The 22,992-nt window shown below is 56.1% G+C and overlaps 1 protein-coding gene across 18 annotated transcripts in view; it reads left to right on the top strand.

Annotated features, from left to right (window-relative positions):
• NCOR2 (nuclear receptor corepressor 2) overlaps window positions 1–22,992 on the top strand; it is a 232,076-nt gene that overhangs the window by 138,419 nt on the left and 70,665 nt on the right. For 14 of the 18 annotated variants that reach the window (XM_065904616.1, XM_065904620.1, XM_065904634.1 and 11 more), the window contains 4 exons: window positions 2,391–2,445; window positions 5,088–5,186; window positions 18,998–19,137; window positions 20,906–21,078. In XM_065904616.1, coding sequence (XP_065760688.1) covers window positions 2,391–2,445; window positions 5,088–5,186; window positions 18,998–19,137; window positions 20,906–21,078 — 467 coding nt within the window. The remainder of the gene's footprint in view (window positions 1–2,390; window positions 2,446–5,087; window positions 5,187–18,997; window positions 19,138–20,905; window positions 21,079–22,992) is intronic. The other 4 variants (XM_065904624.1, XM_065904623.1, XM_065904621.1 and 1 more) reach the window with 4 other exon arrangements.

Raw genomic sequence — 22,992 nt, 5'->3', positions numbered from 1 at the left:
GGGAACCCCATCCTGAGCACATTGCACCTTCACAGGACTGAGGCCCCCTGTGAAGCAAAAGGGTGGGAAACTGAGGGACAGGTGGAGATCTTAGCGCTCAACCAGGAGGGCATTGGGGGCTTAGCTACTGGACGTCCACGCCCACCACCTCTTTCATCGCCAGGAGACTTTCCTCAAAAGAGATGACCCGCGTGGGACATTAACTTCTCCAGCCACCCACTGCGGTTCCAGGCCATAGGGGCTGGAGCTGTCTCTGCCGTTTGTAGGGCCAAGTGGCCCCAAAATGCCAAACTGGGCTCCTGAGATGGGGATGCTTCTGGGTCGCGGGCAAGGCTGGGGTGTGTCAGCCAGTGCAGTCACCAGGACTTGGAAATGCAGGAGAAGCGACTGAAGAGGCTCTTGTATGGAAAGTGTTGTGGGTTTTTTGTTTTGTTTTGTTTTTTAATGGCTTTTGATGATGGAAATTCTAAAACATATATAAAAATAGAGGGATGGTATAATGCCCCCTTGAGCACCTGACACGGATTCAGCAGCCTTCCACAGAAAAGAGGGCTTTGGGAGCAATTTCCACATGTGTTTGGGGACTACTGCTCAGAGATAGGAAACCCAGGTATTTAGTGGCTCCTTAGTGTCCTCACACTCACAGATGTGCTTGCTCTGCCATTGAATCAAGTCCTCCGTATTAGGTGTTTTACACTTTAAGAACCAGCTATAGTATGGTCATGGATTCCAAGAATTACTGTTGCATTAGGTATTTAAATCCCCCTAATATGTTTCCTATTTTTATTTATGCTTTTTTTTAAAAAGAGGTTTCTGGGAGTGCTTTCTGTGTTTTGGCCTTTTGGAGCTTTCCTGTTCTGACCTAATGATTGCATACTGTTAGTACAGTAGCTGAAGAATGGGGGACCCAGGCTCGGCTGATGTGTGCTGAGACCCAATTTGGCAGCTTGTGTCTTTCAGGGTCCCGGGTGTTCAGTGGAAGTTATAGCACTCAGGCCCTTTGAAAATCGCTGACAATTGTGTGTTGGTGGCGTAGAGCTCACTTAGTGGCCTCGTGATTTCGAACAGCCACTTCTCCCTGAGCCTCAGTTTCCACATCTGTAAAATGGGTGTGGCCTCAGTGCCTCCTTGTGTGGCTGTTGACGTACCCAGTGTCAGAGTAAATTCTCAGTAAACATCGCAGAGGATACAGGAGTAGGTTGGAGGGAGGTGGAACAGTTGACCTAAGGGAATCCTCTGAGTTTGCTTCTTGGTCTCCCGGGGGCCCCATCTCGACTTGGGGAAACCCCGAGGAAGGGATATTTTTTGGGAGGTGGGGGAAGGAAGTGTCACAGGGGCAGGGAGAGAAAGGGAAGATTCTGTCTGTCTGGAAAATCAGGGCGTTAGGCCGCCTCCAAGCTGCCTGAGGCGGGCTTGCAGGCCGGGAAAGCTGCCTGGCTCGCGGCTTCCTCTGGGAAGACAGAAGAGGCTGTTCCGGATTCTCCAGTGTCTGGTTGGGGAGCCGGGGAGGGGCCGGCTGGCCTCCAGCCCAACCATCTGGAGGGCTGGGCAGGATGATCGCCAGCCCTGGCCCGGACTCCCTGGGGGTGGGGGTGGGGGACCCGGGGCCCCTGCCTCCCCAGCAGCCTCTTCCCTCCCCAGGGAGGCCGCGGGAGGTGGTGTGTCTTGGGGATGGGGGTGTGGGGGTGGGCCAGCCAAGGCCCCGCCCAGCATCCCCGGGGCCCCAGCAGCCGTGACCCACATCTCCACCCCCGCCGTCCGCCTGCTCCTGTGGCCCTGACATTTCAGCCTGGCCCAGCTCTTTCCCAGTAATTCTCTCAGCTTCGCAGGAAGCCAGTTGGTGGGGCGCCAGTTCCCCCGCCACCCCTCCAACTTCGGTCCTTCTTGCCGCCTCCTGGGCTGGCTTGCCTCCTGCCCGCCTCCCTGCGGGCACTCGGAGCCTCTACTCCCATCTCTCCCGGGGAGGCCCGACAGCCTCGAGATTCTGTGCCGTGACCTCGCCCGTGGGGGCCCCGTGTGGGCCGGGCGAGGCCCAGCTTCCCAGGCCCAGCCGGAGATAGAAACAAAAGCAGATTTTTAAAAGGGGGGGAACCCCACCACAGGGCTGCATGTAATGTCCTCATTTTTCCTGGAACCCGCCTCTAGCAGGACAAACAAATGTATTTTCAAAGGCGCTAAAACCAGTGACTCACTCCAAGGAACGCCCTCTCTTACCCCTCGGTCCCGCCCGCCGCGGCCCTTCCCACACCCCCCTGGGCTTAATTGCTCCGAGTGGGGCGGCGCCCGTCCAGCCGGGCCCGCGGAGATGGCAGGCGCCCGGGAGCTCGGCGGCCGCCCAGCCGGGCAGCCCCCCTCGGCCTGGTCTCAGGCCCGCCCTTCTCTCCCCGCAGATTCATGCAGCACCCCAAGAACTTCGGCCTGATCGCATCATTCCTGGAGAGGAAGGTGAGTCTGCCCAGGAGTGCAGCGCCGCCCGCCCCTCCCCGTTCCCCTCTGGCGTCCACTTCTGCGGGTAGCCGCTAGGGCTGCTGGTGAAGGACCCTCCCTCCCCACCCACGAGGCCTCTGCCTGCCGGCCCCTTGCTCTCCTTGCTGTGTCTGACAGCGCTTCCCTCCTGCCTCCCTCCTGGGAGCAGCCACAGGCCCCGCCCCAGCCTCCCGAGCCCTCGGGGGCGGAGCTCCAGGCTGGGAAACCCCAGGAGAGCTGTGTGCCCCAGCTCCTCCTCCGACGTGGCAGCGAGCATCCTGGCAGATTGGACCTGGGTTCTAGAAGCTGTGCTGTGCCTGGCATCCTAATTAAGGCTTTATGGGGAAGAGTGCTGGTCTTCCAGGGCGCTGGGTGGAATGACCTTTCTAGGTCCCTCTGATGGTCGCTCTATGCTGACACACTTTATGCCAAGCCAGGCATGTGGCTGGCAAAGTCCTCATTCCCTTTGGGTAAAACTTGATGGAGAACTGACATTCGAGCTCCACAGGGGCGGTGCCCTTCTCTGCTCCAGCTCCCTATTGGCAGGTGGACACTGAACGTCCTAGGGAATGGTAACGCCCCCTTTTGTGCACCCACGAGGCTGGGCTGGACGTGGTCCTAGGTCAGAGTCTGCCATTGGACCCTAGCATCATCGGGGCGGAGCCAGACAAGCTTCCTGAAAAGGTTTACTTTCTGGAGCTGCTTGTCTGGGTGTTTAAAGCAGCGTTTCCCCCAATCTTGTTTCTCAATGTGGGGGTGTCTGCCCACCCCTAGCTTTGCAAATACACTGCTAGTGGAGGCCTCACGCTTCCTAATTTTGTGAGGGCAGTTGGAGCAGGATCCAGGTGGGTGTTTTAAAGGGTAACAGTTGTTCCCAGCATCTGCACTGAATGAACTGATATCCATAGAAGGAGGGAGATGGGGCAGCGTGGGGAAGCGAAATCTCTCCCGGCCTGAAAAACCAGTGTGGAGAAGCAAGCCCATAAATAGCGTCTCCTCTGAGTTAGTGACAGCTTCTTACTAGGGGTGTGGACAACGCAGGAGACTCTAGGTTGGGGCTCCCCAGAGATTCAAGCAGGGGTTTCAGACATTGGTAATTGAGCAGCACTGTTTGAATGAGGAAATCAGAGGTCTCTATGCTGGAGAATAAACTTTATGGTGTTCTTTGGCTAAGAGGCAGCCCAAGCTGAGACTCAAATAGAGCTTCCAGAGGGTCTAAGCTGGAGCTGCCTGCAGTGCCTCTGGCGATTGGTGTGTGCTGACGGTGAGTGAGGCCAATAATAGGGTGGGAGCCCAGTGGACTGGCCAGCCCGTGCCCACCTACAGGGGCAAGGCTTAGGACCTCCTAAGGCTTAGGGCCAGCCCATTGGTTGTCCAACGCAGGAAGGCACTCTCGTGACTTGCTCAAGGGAAAGTCAGACACCCACATCCGCCAGTTTGCAGATACTAGCATCTGATTATAACATGTTATTCCGAACTACTTTGCGGGCCGTGGTCAGGTTTAGCCTGGGAGCCACCTCTGTTCAGTCCGTCCCAGGAAGTGGATGAGGACACAGGGATTTGAGGCCCAGCCCGCCTCTGCACCCAGCAGCCCTCATGGATTGCCCCTCAGAGGCCAGTTCCTGGCTTGGCACCAGCTCTGAGCATCACAGAAACATTTTACATCATGTCAGTAATGGCTGCCGGCATAAGTGAGCTGTCACCTGGAGTGGGCCCAGGTGCTGGCATCATTGCATGCTGTCCTCTAGTTGCTCTATGTGGATGATGCCCTCTTACTGGTCTCATTTGGACAAGGAGGAGGTGGGGGGGTTCAGAGAGAACCAGCCACTTACTCAGCAAGTGGCAGTGTCAGGTCCACGTGGAAAAGACCACGATAGAGAAAAGACATACACGTCCCAAGAGGTGAAGAGTCGCATGGGGACATTAGTCAGGCTGGATGCACGAAGACTGGAAGAGATTACTCAGGGCCCCAAGTACTCAGTTCAGTTCAGTCGCTCAGCCGTGTCTGACTCTTTGCGACCCCCTGAATCGCAGCACGCCAGGCTTCCCTGTCCATCACCAACTCCCGGAGTTTACTCAAACTCATGCCCATCGAGTTGGTGATGCCATCCAGCCATCTCATCCTCTGTCGTCCCCTTCTCCTCCTGCCCCCAATCCCTCCCAGCATCAGGGTCTTTTCCAATGAGTCAACTCTTCAGGGAGGAGGAAACTGGCGTGAGAGAAAGGAGACCCCAGACCCCAGTTGGGGAGCTGGAAGCCTTGTTCTCCTCGAGTGGATGGGAGGTGACGGCTTTATCATCGCGATTGCTAATAGTAGCAGCACCCACCATACGGAGAGGCCACACATTTGCAGTGCGTGCCCTGTGGTCCTAAGTCCTTTACATGTATGTATATTAACTTACCCAGTCTTCATGACAAACCTATAAAGTATAAACCTATAAAGTATGTGGTAAAGTACTCCCAAACACTGGTGAGAAAACCAAAGCCCAGAGAGGTTCAGTAAACTAGCCAGGGTCACCCAGCCAGTGTGTGGAGGAAGTGGGATTTGAACCCAGGCTTCCTGCTCCGGCTGCCCACACTGCACACTCCTCAGAAGTCTTTTCTCTTTCTCTGTCCTGCAGACAGTGGCTGAGTGTGTCCTCTATTACTACCTGACCAAGAAGAATGAGAACTATAAGAGCCTGGTGAGGCGGAGCTACCGTCGTCGAGGCAAAAGCCAGGTAAGAAGGGGGCAGGGTGGGCTTCTGGATGGGTTCCCAGCATGCTCTGCGGCTGACTCCCAGCGTGCTTGGCAGCTGGCAGGCCTGACTGCTGCTTGCGGTGACATTTCCATGTTTCTCAGCAGTGGGTCCCTCATTTTGGGTCCTCTCAGTGGCAGCTGGGAGACCCTCTCTGGGGGTATTTGTCCTACCCCAACAGTAGAGAAGAGAGCTGGGAGAAATGGCCATTTCCATGTTCAGCCTGGAAAATTCTAGAACAGCTGACTTGGTGACCCATAGGCTCTGGGATGAATAGGGTCACATTCCCAGAGCAAGGCCTGGGCTTCCAGGATGACTTGGACTGCTCCACAAACTTAACATTTAAAAATTTTAAATAGTTTCTGGTATTTAGTGTAACGTGTTTTTGAAGGAATTACTTGAAGCCAGTACTTGAAATTGCCGTATTTCAAACATTGCTAGATATGACTGAGGGATGACTTAAGTTAGAGCAGGAGTTGGCAAACTAAGGTTGTTGGGTGAGTCAGGCCCGCCACTTGTTTTGTGAATAAAGTTTTATTGACAGGGGGCCACACACACCTGTTGAGGAATTACCGTGGCAGCTTTTCTGTTACAACAGCAGAGTTAAATAGTCATGACAAACTGTAGAGCTTGACATATTCCCCATCTGGTCCTTTGTAGAAAAAGTCTGCTGACCACTGAGTTAAAGGAAAAGGCTGTTCGTTTAAAAAAAATTTAGTAAATATGTCAGTGGTACAGATTTTTAAGGGGGCTCACGAGTGTTTGGCATCCGGGAGACAGAGGGACAGGGGTGTGTTAGCCTTATTTTTGGGCTAATGAGAATCAGCCCTGAGCCGATGCTAGGAGTACTGAGGTTGGAGGAGGGAGGGGGAAGGTGGGGAGATAGTCGAGTGGACTTGTGCTGTAGGCAGGACCTTGCAGAAGGTGCTGGGCACTGCTGCTACATGCTGGACTGGACTAGTTGAAGCATGTCCTTCTTTGGGGCCCCTGGCCTGGGAGATCGGACAAGGGAAAGGGACAAAGGTCAGAATTAGCAGGACAGAAGAGCAAGACTCAGAGGTTCTGGTAGGTGAGAGCTCCCTGACATTGGCATTTTCCCTTTCCGAGGCCAGCGGGGACAGGAGCCCGAGGGTGTCAAGTCCAGCCATCTCCCATGGGGTTCCAGTGTCCACTGTGAAGCAGCTACTCTGTGATCAAAGCTCACAGCTTTTGAGGGGCTGGTCTACACATCCCCTGTCTCCTTTCTTGCTTTCTGGAAACTGCTTCAGGGCTGTAAGTCCATTCCCCTGTTGGCTAAGCCACATATAATTAGGGAAGCAAGTCTGTTGGCAGGGGGTAATAGACAACCCCTTACTGCATCCTGAACATCAGGCCAAAATGATTGAGACCAAGCATTAGTTGTTGTGGGCCCAGTCGTTGAAGGGTGGCTGCGATTGGTTTGAGGATAGGGTTTTCTTCTAGGTTTAGCATGGCCACAACTGGCCAGCCTGCTTGCCCATCTGACAAATGCGTAAAACTGAGGTGTACTAGCTTGGAGCTAGTCAGTTCTAAAGACCTAGCTGCCGTGTGTTAGAAATTGAAGTGCGTTTAGGAACTTTTCTAGACTGAGAGGCAAGAACTCAAATAAATGCCAGGCAGAGAGCCTAACTATGCTGGCATAAGAGGCAGTAGGGCATGGTGTGGACTGTGGCTAAACAAAGGGGGGAGTAAGGCCTCTAGATTGATTTGAAAAACATCGTCAGGTATTTTTTGAGCATCTCCTGTGTACAAGAACCCCTGCTTCTGTAGGGACCTTGTGGGTGGACTCAGGAGCCCCTTTCTTGTGGCTGGGCTGGGTGTTCAGGGGAGGAAAATGTTTTGAGTCAGATGGGGAGAGACAGGGCCATTCTCCTCGCCTTGTGCTGAAAGCCACGTTTGCATGGAGGGAGGCAAAGAAAGACTGTGTGTTGGTTTCACCTTAGGGAGGGGGTATCTCCAGAGGAGTCCTGGGGGGTGGGGTGCTGTCAGTGCCCGACGCCCCTGGTCCTGGCTGCCACGCTTTTCACTCTGGTGTTTATGCCTCGCTTGCTGACTCATCTGTCCACGGGACGCTTCTGTGCTGATACAGGGGGCTCCATGCCTGGTCATCTAGACTAGGTGTACGGGGGTGGCTCCAAGTCGGCATGCCAGTGGTCTGCCTGAGAGGCTCCATTGAGGAAGGGGCCCCAAAGATGAGGTTGAGGAGCAGCCCCTCTGGAGGACGAGGACAGAGATGAGGGTGACCTGGGCAGAGAGAACAGCAAGTACACCACCAGGGCACGAGAGAGTGCACAGGGCCCTGAGAGTCTTAGGAGCAGGGCCTAAGTACCTGAGTACCTTCCAGGGTCTTAAATGAATGAAGAGATGGAGAATCCACGGGAGACAGTAGGGAATGGTGAGGCCTGGGGTTAACTGGCTAGCTTGTACCTCATCCGCTCCAGCTGACTACTTGGCCCTGTATTGTCAGATCTGATTTTTAAAAACTTTTATCTAATTTAGCTTTTTAAAATTGTATTTACTTGTTAATTCTTGGTTGGGATGGGTTTTTCATTGCTGCGCTTGGGCCTTCTCTAGTTGCGCTAAGCGGAGGCTAGTCTCTAGTTGCAGTGCGAGTACTTATCATTGTGGTGGCTTCTTTTGTTGCGGAGCACGGGCTGTAAAGCGCGTGGGCCCGGTACTTGTGATGCACAGCACACAGTTGTTGCCCCCTAGCCTGTGGGATCTTCCAGAACCAGGAATCATACCCGTATTCCTGGTGTTGGCAGGAGGATTCTTAACTACTGGACCACCAGAGAAGTCCAGATCTGATTTTTTTTTTTTTTAATTAATGATGACCTGGAGATCTGGAATTACATGAAACTGCCTGATTTTTAAATCTTAGGTCACATGCGAAACGATGACAACAATATGCTGAAAGGCCAGACAACTCATATTTGCTCTTGAAATCTGTCCTCAGCCCTCAGGACCTGTGGACTAGAGTGTGATAAGGCTTGGGGAGGAGGTGCAGAGAATGTGTGTGTGACTCGCAGCAGAGGCCAGGATCAGGGCATCAGGGGCCCTGGAGTGCTTTATGGCTACAGGAGAGATGTTCGCGTCCTCTTTTCATCTGAGTCGTCCTGGGTCAGCTGTGGCTGTGCTGCTCAGGTCATGGGGCTTCTCTGGTGAGGTTGTACCCTCTGCCCAAGCTGGTGTCTTGAGCTGGGGCTCCCAGGGTGGAACAGGGATGCAGAAAGAGAGAAGAAGGCAGGGCAGGAGGCCTCCATCTCCTTGGGGCTCTCCCCTCCCTCTGATCAGTGGGGGCTGCAAGGAGGCACGGTGTGGCCCCAGCCTTGCCGGGGACAGAGATTTACACGCAAACCCCGGAAGGGCCCCTGTGCGAGGCAGATCCACTGCCCTCACCACCATCCGCCAGCCCTGTTCATAAATACGGGATAAATGGGTCACCCCAGGTGTTGACTTTGTGGTCATAACTCATCTCTTGGCCCCGTGACAGCAAAATAAAAGGCAGACACAGGCCCCGCAGCTCCTCTTCTTAATTCAAGTTGCACTTACTGGAGTGAACCTGAGCTGCTTTCTCTTTCCATGATTTTATAAAACCTGTGATCCTGCTGATAAATCTCCCAGGAGGTGGACGGAGGTGCCCCAACCTGGCATGGATTGTGGGCAGGTGTATCTGTTTGGGCGCCTATGTGTGGATGGATGGATGGATGCCTGTGGTGGTTGACCCCCGTGGGTTGATACTGTGAGCAGATGGCGGGGTGGGAAGGAGTGGTAAGGTAGGCAGAGACCCTCTGCTCTGTACAACCAGAAGCGCCAGGTGGGAATGAACCTGGAGGGTGATTCACCGTGGGCTAGGGAGCAGTCACCATCTGCCAGAGGTACAGCGGGTGCTCAGGTGACAGCTCGGCTGTCCAATCCTTGTGTCTGACCAACACTTGGCCCCTCCAGCAGCTCAGAACCTTGGCACAGGCTGTGGTCCTGGTGTGTTTCCTGTGGCTCTGGCCACGCCATAGCTAAGGACGGCCACTAGGGACCGGTCAACTTGTCCGCCCACAGATGCCCCTCAGGTGGGCGGGCCCTCCTGCTTCCATTTCTCCAAAGTCGACCCCCGGCGCCCACCTCCACTGAGGTGCTGGATGTATGACACTGTGTGATCACCCAACTTCCCTGGTGGCTCATGGTAAAGAATCCACCTGCCAATGCAGGAGATGCGGGTTTGATCCCTGGGTCAGGAAGATCCCCTGGAGAAGGGAATGGCAACCCAGTCCAGTATTCTTGCCTGGAGAACATGGACAGAAGATTCTCTGGTGAGCTAACACCTTCCCAGGTTCTCCAGGTGGTCAGAGAGGGCCAGGTCTTAGCCCAGGGGCCATAAAGGCTGAGTGCATTCATAGCAGCTGGGGTAGCAGGCTTCTTCTAGGAAGGGACCTGGTCATTCCATCCTGGGGACATATCCCGCATGTCTGCATGTTTGCAAACTACTCTCCATGGTGGTCCTGACCTGCCATGATGCTTAACCACAGAGTGGGCAGCAAGATGTCACCTCATGTGTTCAGGTGACACCCGCCCTGTGACACCCTCTCCACACCCAGTGCTGGGCCCCTGGTTCGTCATGGCGGTAGTTGCCATTCAAAAGTGGGGATGATTACAGAAGCAGATATAAAATTCCTGGGTGAAAAACATTGGCCAACAGATGTCTCTGGGCTCAGACCCTCGATGACCCGAGAATGCAAGGCTGCCCTGGCCCTGCAGCTGGAGGCAGGGACGCCTGTTGGCCATCTGGAATGTCAGAGAAGGTGCCATCCTGGGGACTTCCCTGGCAGTCCAGTGGTTAAGACTTCATGCTTCCGATGCAGGGGGCTGGATTTGATCCTTGTTTGGGGAACTGGATCCTACATGCTGCACAGCGCAGCCAAAAAAAAAAAAACAAAAAAACAAAACCAGAGAGAGAGGGTGCCATCCACTTTCCAGAAGCTTTCCCCTATCCAGACAGAGAGAGACTCAGGAATTCCAACCCTTTCACACCCACCCCCTGCCAACCCCACACACCTGAGCTTTGTTAGGGAGCCCTCACCCCCTGGACCCCAACCCCCAAGACCTAGCCATGAGTGGCTAGTGAGCTTATGGCCAGGGCCCCCGCGTCCTCTCCTCGAGGTGAGTCACAGGCCGAGGCGGGGACCAGCTCAGAGCACCAGTGACGGCACTGTGGTTTATAGTTTATGATTCATGGATGGAGGGGCCACATTATCCCAGCTAAATGCAGTGCTGGAGCCCAGGAATGCTGCGGTCAGAAGTCTCTCCCTGACTTAACTATGCGAACTGTCGGGGAGCTGAGGTTGAGACCAGTGGCCCAGCTCTGCAGGGGGCACTCCTGGCGATGTGGGGGGGCATGCCGCGGAGGGGGCTTCTCCCCAAGGGTGTGTGGTCCCCCCACTTTGACCTCTCAGGGCCACGTGGGCAGCTGGGAGCTGGGCTGGTTGTGGTCTCCTCGAGCCCACGTGGTCTGTCTCTTCTTCCCTCGTAGACGGGCACGGGGACAGGGCGCCCAGCCTCCCACTCCTGGGAGCTGAGAGAGGACATCCGGGGAGGGGGGTGCCACTTCCTCCCTCCTCTCTCTGGCCTGCAGCCCTGTTCCCCCATCTCTCCTCTCTCTCTGCGTCTGTCTGTCCCCCACAGCTGTCCCTTCCCCTGTATCCCTCATCTTCCTTCAGCCTCCTTCCCTTCCCCCACCTCCTCGCCCAGCTCCCTGCCTGGGGACAGGTGACCTTGTTCCCAGTTGCTCTCCACTCCAGAGACTCCCGCGCCACGGGCAGCTCGCACGGGGGACAGCGTGACTGGAAGGCGTTCCAGGGCAGGGCCAGCCAAGCGGCCGTCCCTGGAGGGAGGGGGCGGCCACAATGCAGTCGGTGCTGGTTCCCAGACCCTGGCTGCCCCCTCCCCGCCCCACCCCCTGCCGGGCGGATGATATCACTGGATGGCTCAGCCTGGTGAAGTCCGGAGGGGACGTGTGGCCCGCCAGTCGCGGCCACATTGCCTCCAGGTTGGGCTGTGAAGCTCCTTGCCCGCTGGGTGAGCACAAGGGGGCCAGTCCCAGACTGCCACCCCGACCGGATGGGCCTCCAGCTTGGGGGTCAGTCTGACTCTCCCGGGCCACCCAAGCCTGCAGGAGGTGGCCACTTCCGCTCTGCTGGGGGCAGGCTGGGCTGGGCGGGATCGTGTCCAGGCTTAGGGCTCCAGCAAGCAGATGACCCTGATCCCCTGCACGGGTTTGTGGGCAGAGACCTACGGACGGCTTGTCCAGGCCCACGGTCTTCCAGACACATCCCCGCCCGGGGCACATGGCTGCCAGGAAGGCGGCAGGAGGGGCCAGGCCCCCGGGACCCGACAAGCTGGGCTGCCGTTTGGGAAAGAGAGACACTGCCTTCTCACCAGCCATGACACAGTGGCAGGGGAGACCTGGCTCCCCCTCTGCACTGTCTGAGGCAGACCGCACCAGAGAGACAGGAAGACATGGCAAATGTGAGCAGGGATCAGTCCAACCCCCCGGGGGTGAGAGTGGTGCGGGCCGACAGACCTCACATCCGGGCATTTCAAGCTCGGCTGCCAAGAATCAGGAAAGCGTTCGCAGCAGAGCAGCATTCGTGTGGGCTTTCGCCAACTCGGGTCTCCACAGGAGGGGTCCCCATGGAGGGCGAGTGGGGGGAGACAGTGGCCAAGCTCCAGTCCGCTTTAGTCCTTCCTTCACAGTGTCACCATTCTAGGTGATGCCACAGCGAACGAGACAAACCGGGTCCCCAGAGCCGTCACGCCGCCCCCGGGGAGATCGACGGTGCACGAGTCATGACATGGTTGTCCGAGGGGGCGGCCAGGGTACAGACGGTGAGCCGGGGTCAGGAGGCAGCTGACATAGGAGAGAAGGCAGCTTTGAGGGAGAGGATCCTAAAGGTTTCCCAGAAGAGGTATCCTTTGGGCTCAGACCTGAGCGATAAGAAGGAACCGGTCGGGCAGAGTAGGAGGGGGAGTCTCCCAGGCAGAGGGCACCCTGAGTGCAAAGGCCCTGAGGCAGGAGGCAGGAACCAGTGTGACATCTTCCAGGAGGGGTGTGCGTGGAGGGGAGGAGCTAGATCACCCGGCCTTGAGGTGCACACCACTGATTTTATCCCAAGTGGCCGGACAAGATTGACTGACAGTTAAAGCAGACGCTTGGCCGCCTGGAGCAGGCGTCTCCTCGCAGGCAGAGCAGACGTGACGGGTGTGGGTGTTGGACGTTGCTCTGGTTTATGCGGATGCATCAGTGTGTGGTGGAGTGCTGGCGAGTGTCTGACAACCAGCTTTCCGGGCGCGAAGCCCCGATTGTAGCACGTGCTGGTTGCCATGGTGGAAATACTCCTACCCCGCTGATTCCAGGCTACCAACTGAATGTGGAGTTGGAAAGGGGTGTGCCTGGCACCTGGTAGGACGCGATCCTGTCCTACTCGCGCCATGTAGGTATTGCTGCGTACAAGAGCACAGACCACAGCCGGTACAGTCAAGTAATGAGAAAGGGGTGCATTTTTGAGTACTCACTACCTTTGTTTTTATTATAATTTCTTTCATTACAGAGTTATGTGTTTCCACTTTTAAGAATGGCTGTTTCTAACAGCTAACCTGCAAAATTCCTGGAAACTGAAGTCTGCACTTGTGAGCTGGTACAAGCCAGCCCAGCACAACTGTATCTGTGTGTCTTATAAAGGACGCTCCTCACCAGCCAACAAGGCCTCCCCCTGCCTGAGATTTATTTCCAGGAAAACCCATGAACTGGATTAGAAGGGTGGGGGCTGAAGGTCAGGGAGGGCCTGCCAGCCACAGAAACCTCTGTTGTGTCTTGGTCCTGACCCCTGACCTCACTCCTCCCACCAAGCCTTGGACTCCTGGGATGTCCCTTCACTCTGCAAGAGATAGGGTGTCTCAAGGGCAGACTCCTCCTGAATTTGCTCGCTGGCACATAGTTCACGCTCAGCAGAATGTTTGTTGAATGAATGAGTGAGATCGTGCTGCTGTCGGTGTTGCTGGGTGTTGGGAAATTCTCATCAGGTGTTGGGAGGACCTGTCACGTGAGAACTAAATCTCACCAACTCCTCCCTGCACGGTCGCTGCCGCCTCTTCACTGAACTCTCCTCTCATTCCTCAGACCGACGGTCCCTCCTCCCGTGACGAGCTGATGCATCAGCCACAACATGGGGTGGAACACGTCATTCCCTCCTCGTCTCCACCTTCTGAAAAAGCCCTCAGTGGCTGTCCACTGCCGTCAGGGCACCTCCTGTATTTCCTTTTCTTTTTTCCTCTTAAAATGTTTACTTACTTATTTTTTTGGCTGTGTTGGGCCTCATTTGCAGCACACGGGACCTTCATGGTGCCCTGCGGCTTCAGTGGTGGAGGCACGCAGGCTCTCTAGCTGTGACACGCAGGCTTAGTTACTCCAGGGCATGTGAGATCTTAGTTCTCCAACCAGGGATTGAAACCGCGTCCCCTGCATTGGAAGGCGAATTCTTCATCACTAGACCACCAGGGAAGTGACCACCTTCCAAATTTCTGGGCCAGGGCGTTAAAGCTGGCCAGACTCTGTTGCCACGTCCAGTATATCTTTCGGTAAGGACAGTGGGTGTTTTCTCGGCCTGCTTTTGCTCAAGCAGGCCCCCTCCCTGAAACATCCTCTCTCACCTTTCTTTACCAAAAGCCTCTGGCGGCTCAGCTCAGAAGCCTCCTGCCTCCTCCCTGTTTGTCAGGGTAAATCGCTGTTGCCTCTGCAAGGTGCTGGAACTTTTTAAAATTTTCTTAACACTGCAGCCTCCATGCGTCCTGTCCTAGTTCCTTGTCTTTGTCAACTGAAGTGCCAGCTCCGTAAGATTGGGGACTGTATTTTCTGTGACTTGGTGTTCACCGTGGGGGCTCACAGTGTGTTTGTGGAGGGAATAAACAAAGGGAGTAGGCACACTTTGGCTTAAATGGGAGTGAGAGGAGCCTGTGATTCCCCCAGTCCAGGGTGAGAGGCTGAGCAACTGTCTGTGGGATCTTGCTAGGAAAATGCTGTGTGACCTTTGGTGAGCTACTTAACCTCTCTGTGTCTTTGTGTGATCTTCTGTGAAACAGACTGTTGGGAGGCTGTTATTACTACAGGTATGAACTGAGGAGAAGGCCTCATCACGTGTTCGTTGTGCCTCATCAGCATTTGTTGCTTTTATTCATAATGTTTTCTGCACTGCTTCCGGTCTGGGCCTTTAGCATATCACAGACTCGGTGACGGGGCTGCTTGTCCAGCACTCAGCGCTCGGTAAGCAGGGCTCTCTCAGGGATTTGAACTGAGAGCTCTGGCTAGCCCTCGATCCGGTCGGGTTTTCCGCAGAGCTGTGCTGTGGTTTGGGAGGTGGCGTTCCCGACCTAGCTCTGGGCAAGAAGCCCATTGTCAGCATGACCGACGGCGTGTCTGGAAACCAAAGGTGGACCTCACCGTGGGCTCCAGAATCGTTTGAGATGGTGGAGTCTGGCTTCCGGTTCTCTTCCCGGGTCCACAGGCATCACCAGTTGCTAGTGGCAAGGGGTCCTGGGTGTGTTTTGTGAAACAAGGACTACCCCCCACCCCCGCCCCCAGAAGCCTGATTCCTCAGAGTGTGGTTCAGGAACCAGCAGCATTTGGTGGGGGGGGCGGTCCCTGGGAGCTACTTAGAAATGCAGACTCTCAGGACCTGCTCTAGGCATGCTGAGTGAGAATCTGCGTTTCTCCAGTATCCCCAGGTGGTTTGTGTGTGCATTTCCATTTCAACAGTGCTTTTCAAGGACGGGGGATGGGCAAACTATGGCCCGCAGGCCAAATCTGGCCCCCTACCTGTTTTTGTAAATAAAATTTTATTGGCACATAGCCACATTTACTTGTTTACATTTTGGCTCTTTTCACGCTATAAATGGCAGAATCAGTAGTTGCGAAAGAGACTGATGGACCGATGGCCGGCCCTAAAGTGTTTACCATCTGGCTCTTACAGAAGAAGTTTGCTGATCGTCAGACCTAGCTGCCCATTGGAATAACCTGGGAGTTTAAACACGCCGATGGCAGGCTGTCACCCTGAGGTCCTGATGTGACTGGTGTGGGTGGCGCCTGGGCGTTGGGACTTCCCAGAGCTCCCCCGTGACCTGAGCGTGCAGCTGTGAGAACAGTGGCTCTGAATTGCCCGTGAAACCCAGCAAGTGCAGTTTCGATCAATGATGGGCCTAAGATTAGAAGTGGAGCTCTAGTAGGTGTGAATCGTCCCGGAATTAGCTGTCGCTGTGTCTGCTGTCCTCGAAGGCTTTCAGGGACTAAGCTGGTTGACGGGGACCTGGGAGTTGCGGCCTCCCTCTGGCTCCATCAATCTCCCGGAGTGAGTGGATGCCAGCCCGTTGACCTCCTACATGTCCCAGGCAACTGGTCACTATTGTGCCTGACAGTCCCTCCCAGTGGAAACCAGGTTTCAGGCTGGGACTGACCTGGGGTTTCTCTCTTTTACCCCCTCCACTCGCATCACTCAGTTTGGGTTACAGGGACACCTCCTCAGAGGAAGATGGAGTTCAGGCCCCAGGAAACCGGGAACCCATCCACGGGGCTCTGTGCCCTGGCTCCAGAGTGACCCTGAAGTCACTTCTCCAAGAGGATGGGATGTGGGAGTCACCCACCCCTGCCCTGGGGGGCTTGATAAGAGTGTCATGTTGGAGGCCGCAGGATCTGGCACTGGGATTGCACACTGGGGTGGGAGGCAACAGGAATGATGACCAGGTTCTGGTGCGGATCAAAGATTTCAGAGCTTCCCCCGAGACTGGCAGGGTTGGGGAGGTCAGGGGCCGGAGTGGCGTGGTGGAGATGACAGGAGAGGGGATTGGCTGTGACCGGGGTCAACTCAGCCTCTGGGTTTGAATCCTGCTGTTGCTGTTGCCCAGCTTTGTCAGGCACCCTCACTGTGCCTCAGTGTCGTCTTCTGTAAAATGGGAGTGAAATGGGAGTTGGTAAAGGAGATCAGGAAGTACATAAAACATGTGCCGGGCACGGGGCGCTAGGAGCTCTTTTTATTATTACTGCTGTGATGTGGATGGTTATGCAGGGGAATGGGTGGTTATGGGCTGACCCAGGCCCAGGTGGAGGCTCGAGGACTCTTGCAAGAAGAACAAGGTAGCCTTGATGAAAGGGGCAGGATGCCCATAGAAGCCCCACCTGAGCCCACAATGCCAACCGGGGTGTAGGGTCAGGTGAAACCCTCAGAGGGGCTTTGGGGACGATAGGATCAGGCCTACTCCCTCTCTCTGAGAGCCCCCTTTTCCCTCCCTCTGAGACAGTGAGGCTTTGCCTGTCTGAACCTCAGTTACCTCTTCTGCAGAATGGGAGCAGTGGTCCCTGTCCTTTCTGGACAGAGGTAGGTTAGGTCAGTAAACGAGACAGTATTTGCAAGGCGTTCGGCATGGTCCAGGGAAGGAGCGGCCACGGTGGATGAACCCCAGGTCACCATTACTGTTGGTTTTTCATCATCTTTATCCTCAGGACTTCAGAGGGGCCGGGAACTGATCAATAGACCTTGCACAGCACAGCATCAGGCGGGTAGTGAGCTCGCAGAAAGTGCTGGCCTCTTCCTCAGTGGGGCTTTTGGAGGATGTGGGGGAGGGCTGAGTCAGGAGGGCACTGGGCAGGAGGGCGCAGGAGCAGACTTCCTGGGAGCAGTCCTGGTCAGTCGTGCTATGTTAGTGCAGGGCTGGGGTCTGTGGCACGCTGCCACTTGGGTCAGCAATTTGGGAGCTGCCTCAGCTGGCCGTTCTGGGGGCAGACAGTGGCCTGCTTTGTGGCCCAAGGGTAAGATTCCAGTGGGAGCTGAAGACACCGCCCCCAGCCTAGACCCAGGGAACAGTGGCAGGTGCTCCTGGTGTTGACCGCTGGGAGGGACAGCAGATAAAGCTTCGCAGTGAAGCTACAGCCCAGTTGGGCATTCTTGGCACAAAGTCCAGCGATGATGTTTCAGGAGACATCAAGCTCCCTGAGGTTGGAAAGCCCTGGCCCTGCCCTTCCGGGCCCTGGGCGTCAGGTTCCTGAGTGTGCAGAAGCCAGGCAGGTCTCACAGGTGGAGATAGCAGCCATGCCAAGCAGCTGCTAGGGGCAAGGGTCCCTCCCCAGTTGGTCATGCCATCTTCCCTCGCTCTGGGTCCTGGTCCCTGCCGCCCCCCGCCCCCGCCATCTCCCCAGCAGTTGGAAGTTTAGTGTTTCAGGGTTTGGGGTGGTGGTGAGGGACAGGCTAGTTCAAGGACACTGGGCCACCCATTGGGAATTGACGGTGACATTGCAGGGGACAGAGGGAGGCTCTTCTGCCCCCTTGCCCCTCCTCTTGAAGATCAGAGGGAGGTTCTTGGGGAAGGGGGGCAGACCCGAGCCAAGAGCTTCCTGGGTTCACACTGCTGCAGTCTCGGAAAGCTCACAGCTCCCCATGAATACCCAGACCCCTGCTCTGTACAGATCACCTGTAGCTGGCCCCTGTGCTCAGCCGCATCATCAATCATAAATTAAAGCTACAGAGGAGGGTGGGGGGATTGGGGGTCGTGAGGTCTCAGGCCAAGGCAGCCCGTGCTGGGGATGGGTGTGTGTTCCTGGTGTGGAGGAAAGATGAGGAGAAAGGGAGCCCCCTGCCCTATGCCCTCACCTTCTCCATCTGCTTGGGTTTCTTTCTCTTTGGTTTAAATGTTGGTATGACCACACCCCTCAGCACACATGGAAAGGCTTTGCTTTTCGTTTTTGTTTTTGTTTTTTTAATTTCATTGACTCAGGGGGATGGAAAGATGGTCTGCTTTAGCAGCGGCCCGCATGGAGCACTTTGGGGGTGGCCAAGAGAATCAGTGTGTGGCTTAAAAGAAATCAGGCAGGACAGAAAGAAAGTTGGGTGGAGGTGTGGGGAGGAGCTCGCCCGCCCTCCCTGTCTTGGTGAGGGCAGGGTCAGCAGCCTGGCTGACTAGGGCAGGTTGGCCAGCGCCGGCTCACTCAGGAAGGAGATGAAAGGCACAGGCCTGCAGGAAGGGGGCTGGTTTTGCTGTGAGCCCCTTTGATCTCATCTGTCCAGTGGGCCTGCTCTCTTCCCCTTCAAGGGCTGACTGACTGGAGAGGAAGACCAGGCCCACGGCAGTAAAAGCAGGCCCTCATCATAGCAGCAGCCATCCTCAGATGGGCCTGGGGACAGCCCTTCCATCTACCCATTTTACAGACGTGGAGACTTAGGCCTGGAGAGCTGGCCTGAGCTTTTGTCCGGGGCAGGCAGGCAGGCAGGGGCCTCAGGCTGTGACCCAGGTTTCCTCGTGTTCACCCTGCTCTTGCCTAAATCTGACCAGGACCCTACTTTCGTGCCTTGGGGTTCCCACCACGCTTAAATACTGGTGCCAGATGCCAACTCTGTAAGCATGCTCTCGTTTGAGCCTCCCCATGCCTGGCTGAGGGGTAGGCCTGCTTTCAAAGGGAAGAATTGGAGCACAGAGAGCTTAAGACCCTCATCCAAGGTCACGCAGTCACCAAGTGCCAGAGGCCAGGTGTCTGACCCAAGCACTTTCTATACCTCGTCCTTTGACTCCTGCCTCCCAGTGCCCCAGACCATGGGGCTTTCTGCCCAGCTCACACTGCAGGTGCTGGAGAGGGGGGCTCCCCCGGACTCCCCCTCCCCTCCAGCTCTCAGTCCAGGTGCAGAGCCTCACCTGCCTCACTCTTTCCCTCTCTCCCCCACCGCCCCCCGCCCTCCCCTGGGGCCCAGCAGCAGCAGCAGCAGCAGCAGCAGCAGCAGCAGATGCCCCGCAGCAGCCAGGAGGAGAAAGATGAGAAGGAGAAGGAGAAGGAGGCGGAGAAGGAGGAGGAGAAGCCCGATGTGGAGAATGACAAGGAGGAGCTGATCAAGTAAGGCCAGCCCGGCCGCCCTGCGAGGGGCCTGGCCACGACCCCCAGGTGGCGGGCGGGCGGGCAGGCGGGCAGGGGGGCCGTGGTCGGTACTCAGCTTGCAGGCCGCCTGCCCTTCGTAAAGGTGTGTGAGCATTTCAGTCTATCTACAGCAGATCGCCTGCTGAGAAAGGAAGCGCTTTCTGCTTTGCCAGTCCCCTGGTAGCACGCTCCCCCCCCCCCCCACGCCCCCCTTCCGGAAGCCTGCTCCTCTCTCTTCCCTCCACCCGCCCGCCCTTTCTCTTGAAGCCTCTGGAGACCTTAGAGACTGATGGCTCATTTGAGCTCTACTCCTGAGCTAATAAATCCAGGCAATGACTTTGGAACTCTGCCTGGCCCCCCCACCTCCCCATCTCCTCCCCTTTCCTCGGCTGAGTCTCCTGAGATGCTGAGAGCGGGAGGGGGGTGGATCTGAGAGGATGAGGTACACGCAGGCGGCAGCCCTCACCTTTAGAATTATCGCTGTCAGTGTGAGTTCTTGCAGATCAAGGCACAGCCTCGCCTCGGGGCCCCTGACGGCCTCCCGTGCCTGCCAGGGGCGGAGCACCGCCAGCTGGAGATTCACTCCGAGCAAGGGGTGAGGGGGGGCGGGCACAGCTTAGCGCCAGGTACCTGGAGCGGGCTCAGGAATGTGGCTTCTGAGAACATCTGGCTTCGTTACCCCCTGTCTCCCAGACGCTCCTGCGAGGGCCTCAGGAAGATGAATGGAAGGCGGTGGTGATAAATCTGAGCCGCCCTGCAGTAAACTCCCCTGAGTCGGCTTCTGAGAAAAGTCCCAGCCCCAGTTATTGAGGTCACATGCTCCCCACACACCTGACTCAGCCCGCATCAGGCCAGCGGAATACTCTCCTCTCGCATTTTCTGCAAGACCCAGTGGCCCATGATAACACAGAAGGCAAAGTTAGCATTGTTTGTAGGGGGACATCTCCTCTTTGGGGAGTAAAGTGGCCTGAAGGGTGTACCAGCCTGCACCCCTATGCATTTAATCCAGTAATCTTGCAAACGGATAGCAGAGAGCATCTCTAGTTGATGTATAAAATGGGCTTGCAGGGCTTCCCTGGTGGCTCAGTGGTAAAGAATCCGCCTGCCAGTGCAGGAGACACAGGTTCGGGAAGATCCCACATGTCTTGGAGTAACTAAGCCCGTGTGCTTCAGCTACTGAACCTATGAGCCTAGAGCCCAGGAGCCGCAACTCTTGAAAGCCCATGTGCCCCAGAGCCCGTGCTCTGCAACAATAGAAGCCACTGCGATGAGAAGCCTGAGCACCACAACTAGAGAGTAGCCCCCACTCTCCACAACTAGAAAAAAGCCCTTGGAGAAATGAAGACCTACCCTGGTCAAATAAATAACATTTTTTTAAAAAATGGGTTTGCAGATAGCCACCATACCCACTTTGGATGAATAAAATAAGCCAGTCAGTTACCTACCAGCCCACATCCCTGTTAGGAGAATAAAGTAGATGACAGCTACCAATTCTCACCTCCCTTGTGATAAATAAGATGGCATTGCAGACCTCTACCTGCCTCATTCCCTCAATCTGGTGGATAAAGGAGCCTTGCAGATTGCTACCGTGTCACCCTGAGCTTTCCCCTTTTTTCCACTCCCTGACTAGTAGAAAATCGCTGACAGCCCTCGCTCATCTTGCTAAAGAAAAGCAGGTCTCTTGAAACTGCCATTTAGGTTCCTGGCCCAGCTGAAACCATCCCTGTCTCCCCTCTCTGGCCTTTAGGGAGAAGACGGACGACACCTCTGGGGAAGACAACGATGAGAAGGAGGCAGTAACCTCCAAAGGCCGAAAAACCGCCAACAGCCAGGGGAGACGCAAAGGCCGCATCACCCGCTCGATGGCCAACGAGGCCAACAGCGAGGAGGCCGTCACGCCGCAGCAGAGCGCTGAGCTGGGTGAGTCTTGGGCTGGGGAAGGGGCTCTGAGGCCCAGCGGGCTCAGAATCCCAGCATTCGCTGCAAACTTGCTGTTTGACCTGCGGTGAGTTCCTTGACCTCTCTGTGCCCTGTGCTTCGTCAGCACCCGGGTTGTGAGTAACGCCTGTAACTGTGGGCTTGAGCCTGTAACTGTGGGCTTGAGCGTTTCAGCGACTTTGTGTAGGAAGAGCCTAGAACAGCGCCTGGGGCAGGTTCGCTGGCTGTCAGCTGTGATCCTTCCAGAGCTGGAGAATTCACCTGCAAATCCAGAGCACCAATTTGGTTTTGTTTTTCAATCAGAAAATCTGCCCTTGGGTCTTCCCAAGGCTTTCACTGCCAGGGGCCTGGGTTCAATTCCTGGTCAGGGAAATAGGATCCCACAAGCCACACAGCATGGCCAAAAAACCCACCCCTTTTCAAGAGCGCCTGAGTGCTGCTGTCCCTGCCAGCCCTGGGAGGCATCTGGGTTTGTACCGTCACTTCTGTGGGCCTCAGTTTCTCCCGCTCAACGGACGCCCACCCACAGGTGCTCTGAACCTGAGGTGGGGGAAAAAGAATTGCTTAGCAGTTCCCAAGTTTGGCCACAGGGGGGCAGCTGGCGCGTGCTTGTCTGAACCATTTTGGCTGTTTGGAGCCTGCCCTCTCCTGTCTGCGGGAACCCGGACCCGAGGCCTGAGTGCTCCGGCTGAGGCCCCAACCGCCTGGATGTCTTCCCAGGGTGGGAGTTGATGGAAGGGATGGTTTCTGTCTCACAGATGCCCTCCTTGTCCACACCCGAGGTTTGTGCCAGGCTCCTCGCCCTTTTCCCTGCGAGAGATCATTTGTACCCATGTCATAGATGGGCTGTTTGAGCCTGAGAGAAGGGAGATTGCCTCCGTAAAGTCATGGAGTCAGTTGGGATTCAAACCCAGCCCACTGGCCACAGATCCCATTTGCCTCCTGTAAGCTCTTGCCGGCTGCCCTTTGGTGCTGGCGTGCGGGGAGGCTCAGGGCAGGAGGGTTCTTTTCAGAAGGGTTCTTTTCAGAAGGGTGTTGGTTCACCTGACTTCTAGGGTCATTCTTCTGGACCTCAAGCTGATGTTGGGGCTGGGTGGTGGAAAACACAAGCCTGGTCCCTCTGACGGGCTCCCCCTCCTCATCCTTCCAGAGCCTCCCTCTGGGGGTCCTGTAGGCAGGGGGAGGGGAAGTTGGCTGTGGCAGCAGAGAGCGGGGGAAGCTGCCCAAACTTTCCCCTGAGGCTCAGCGGCCTTTACCAAGCGCATACTCTGTGCCTGGCGCTGTTCCAGGCACTAGGTCCATGAAGCTGACGTCCCTCATGCTCACCCCTCTCACGACATCTTAAGCAACTTTCAGGGAAGGACCAGGGCTCACGCGTAGGGGATCTCGGAGGAGAGGCTCAGAAACAGCCATAGCAGACCCTTGGCCAGCTCCCCGAAGGCAGCTGCCTTACTTCTCAGCAACACGAACCACCTCCTCCATGTGCTCTACAGGTCGGAGCAGAGTCTAATAATCACCTTGTAGAACAAGGTCCCCCAGCAGGGGACAGGGGGCCTTGTCTGGGGACATTTTGGATTGTCCCAACTGGAGTGGGGGCTCCTAACCCCTGCTGGGTAGAAGCCAAAGCTGCTGCTCAAGCCCCTGGAATACCTGGGGTGGCCCTCACCACAGAGACTCATCCGGCCCCGGTGAGTCCACGCTCAGATGAGGTCCCTGCCCATCTGAAGCTCGTGTCCCTCCTTGTCTCCCCACCCTCACGCGGTCACCAAGCTCTGCCAGGTGTATGCAGAGGCCCTGGACTGCCTTAGCTTCCCCATCTGTGAAATGGGGTGATTGCACACACACACCCCCATCCCAGCAGGTGCCCAAAGCTGCCAGAGGCAGAGAAACCGCCCC

Source organism: Muntiacus reevesi, chromosome 13, assembly GCF_963930625.1.
Source record: "Muntiacus reevesi chromosome 13, mMunRee1.1, whole genome shotgun sequence".
NCBI classification, from domain to species: domain Eukaryota; kingdom Metazoa; phylum Chordata; class Mammalia; order Artiodactyla; family Cervidae; genus Muntiacus; species Muntiacus reevesi.
This window is presented reverse-complemented; position numbering and strand designations above follow the sequence as displayed.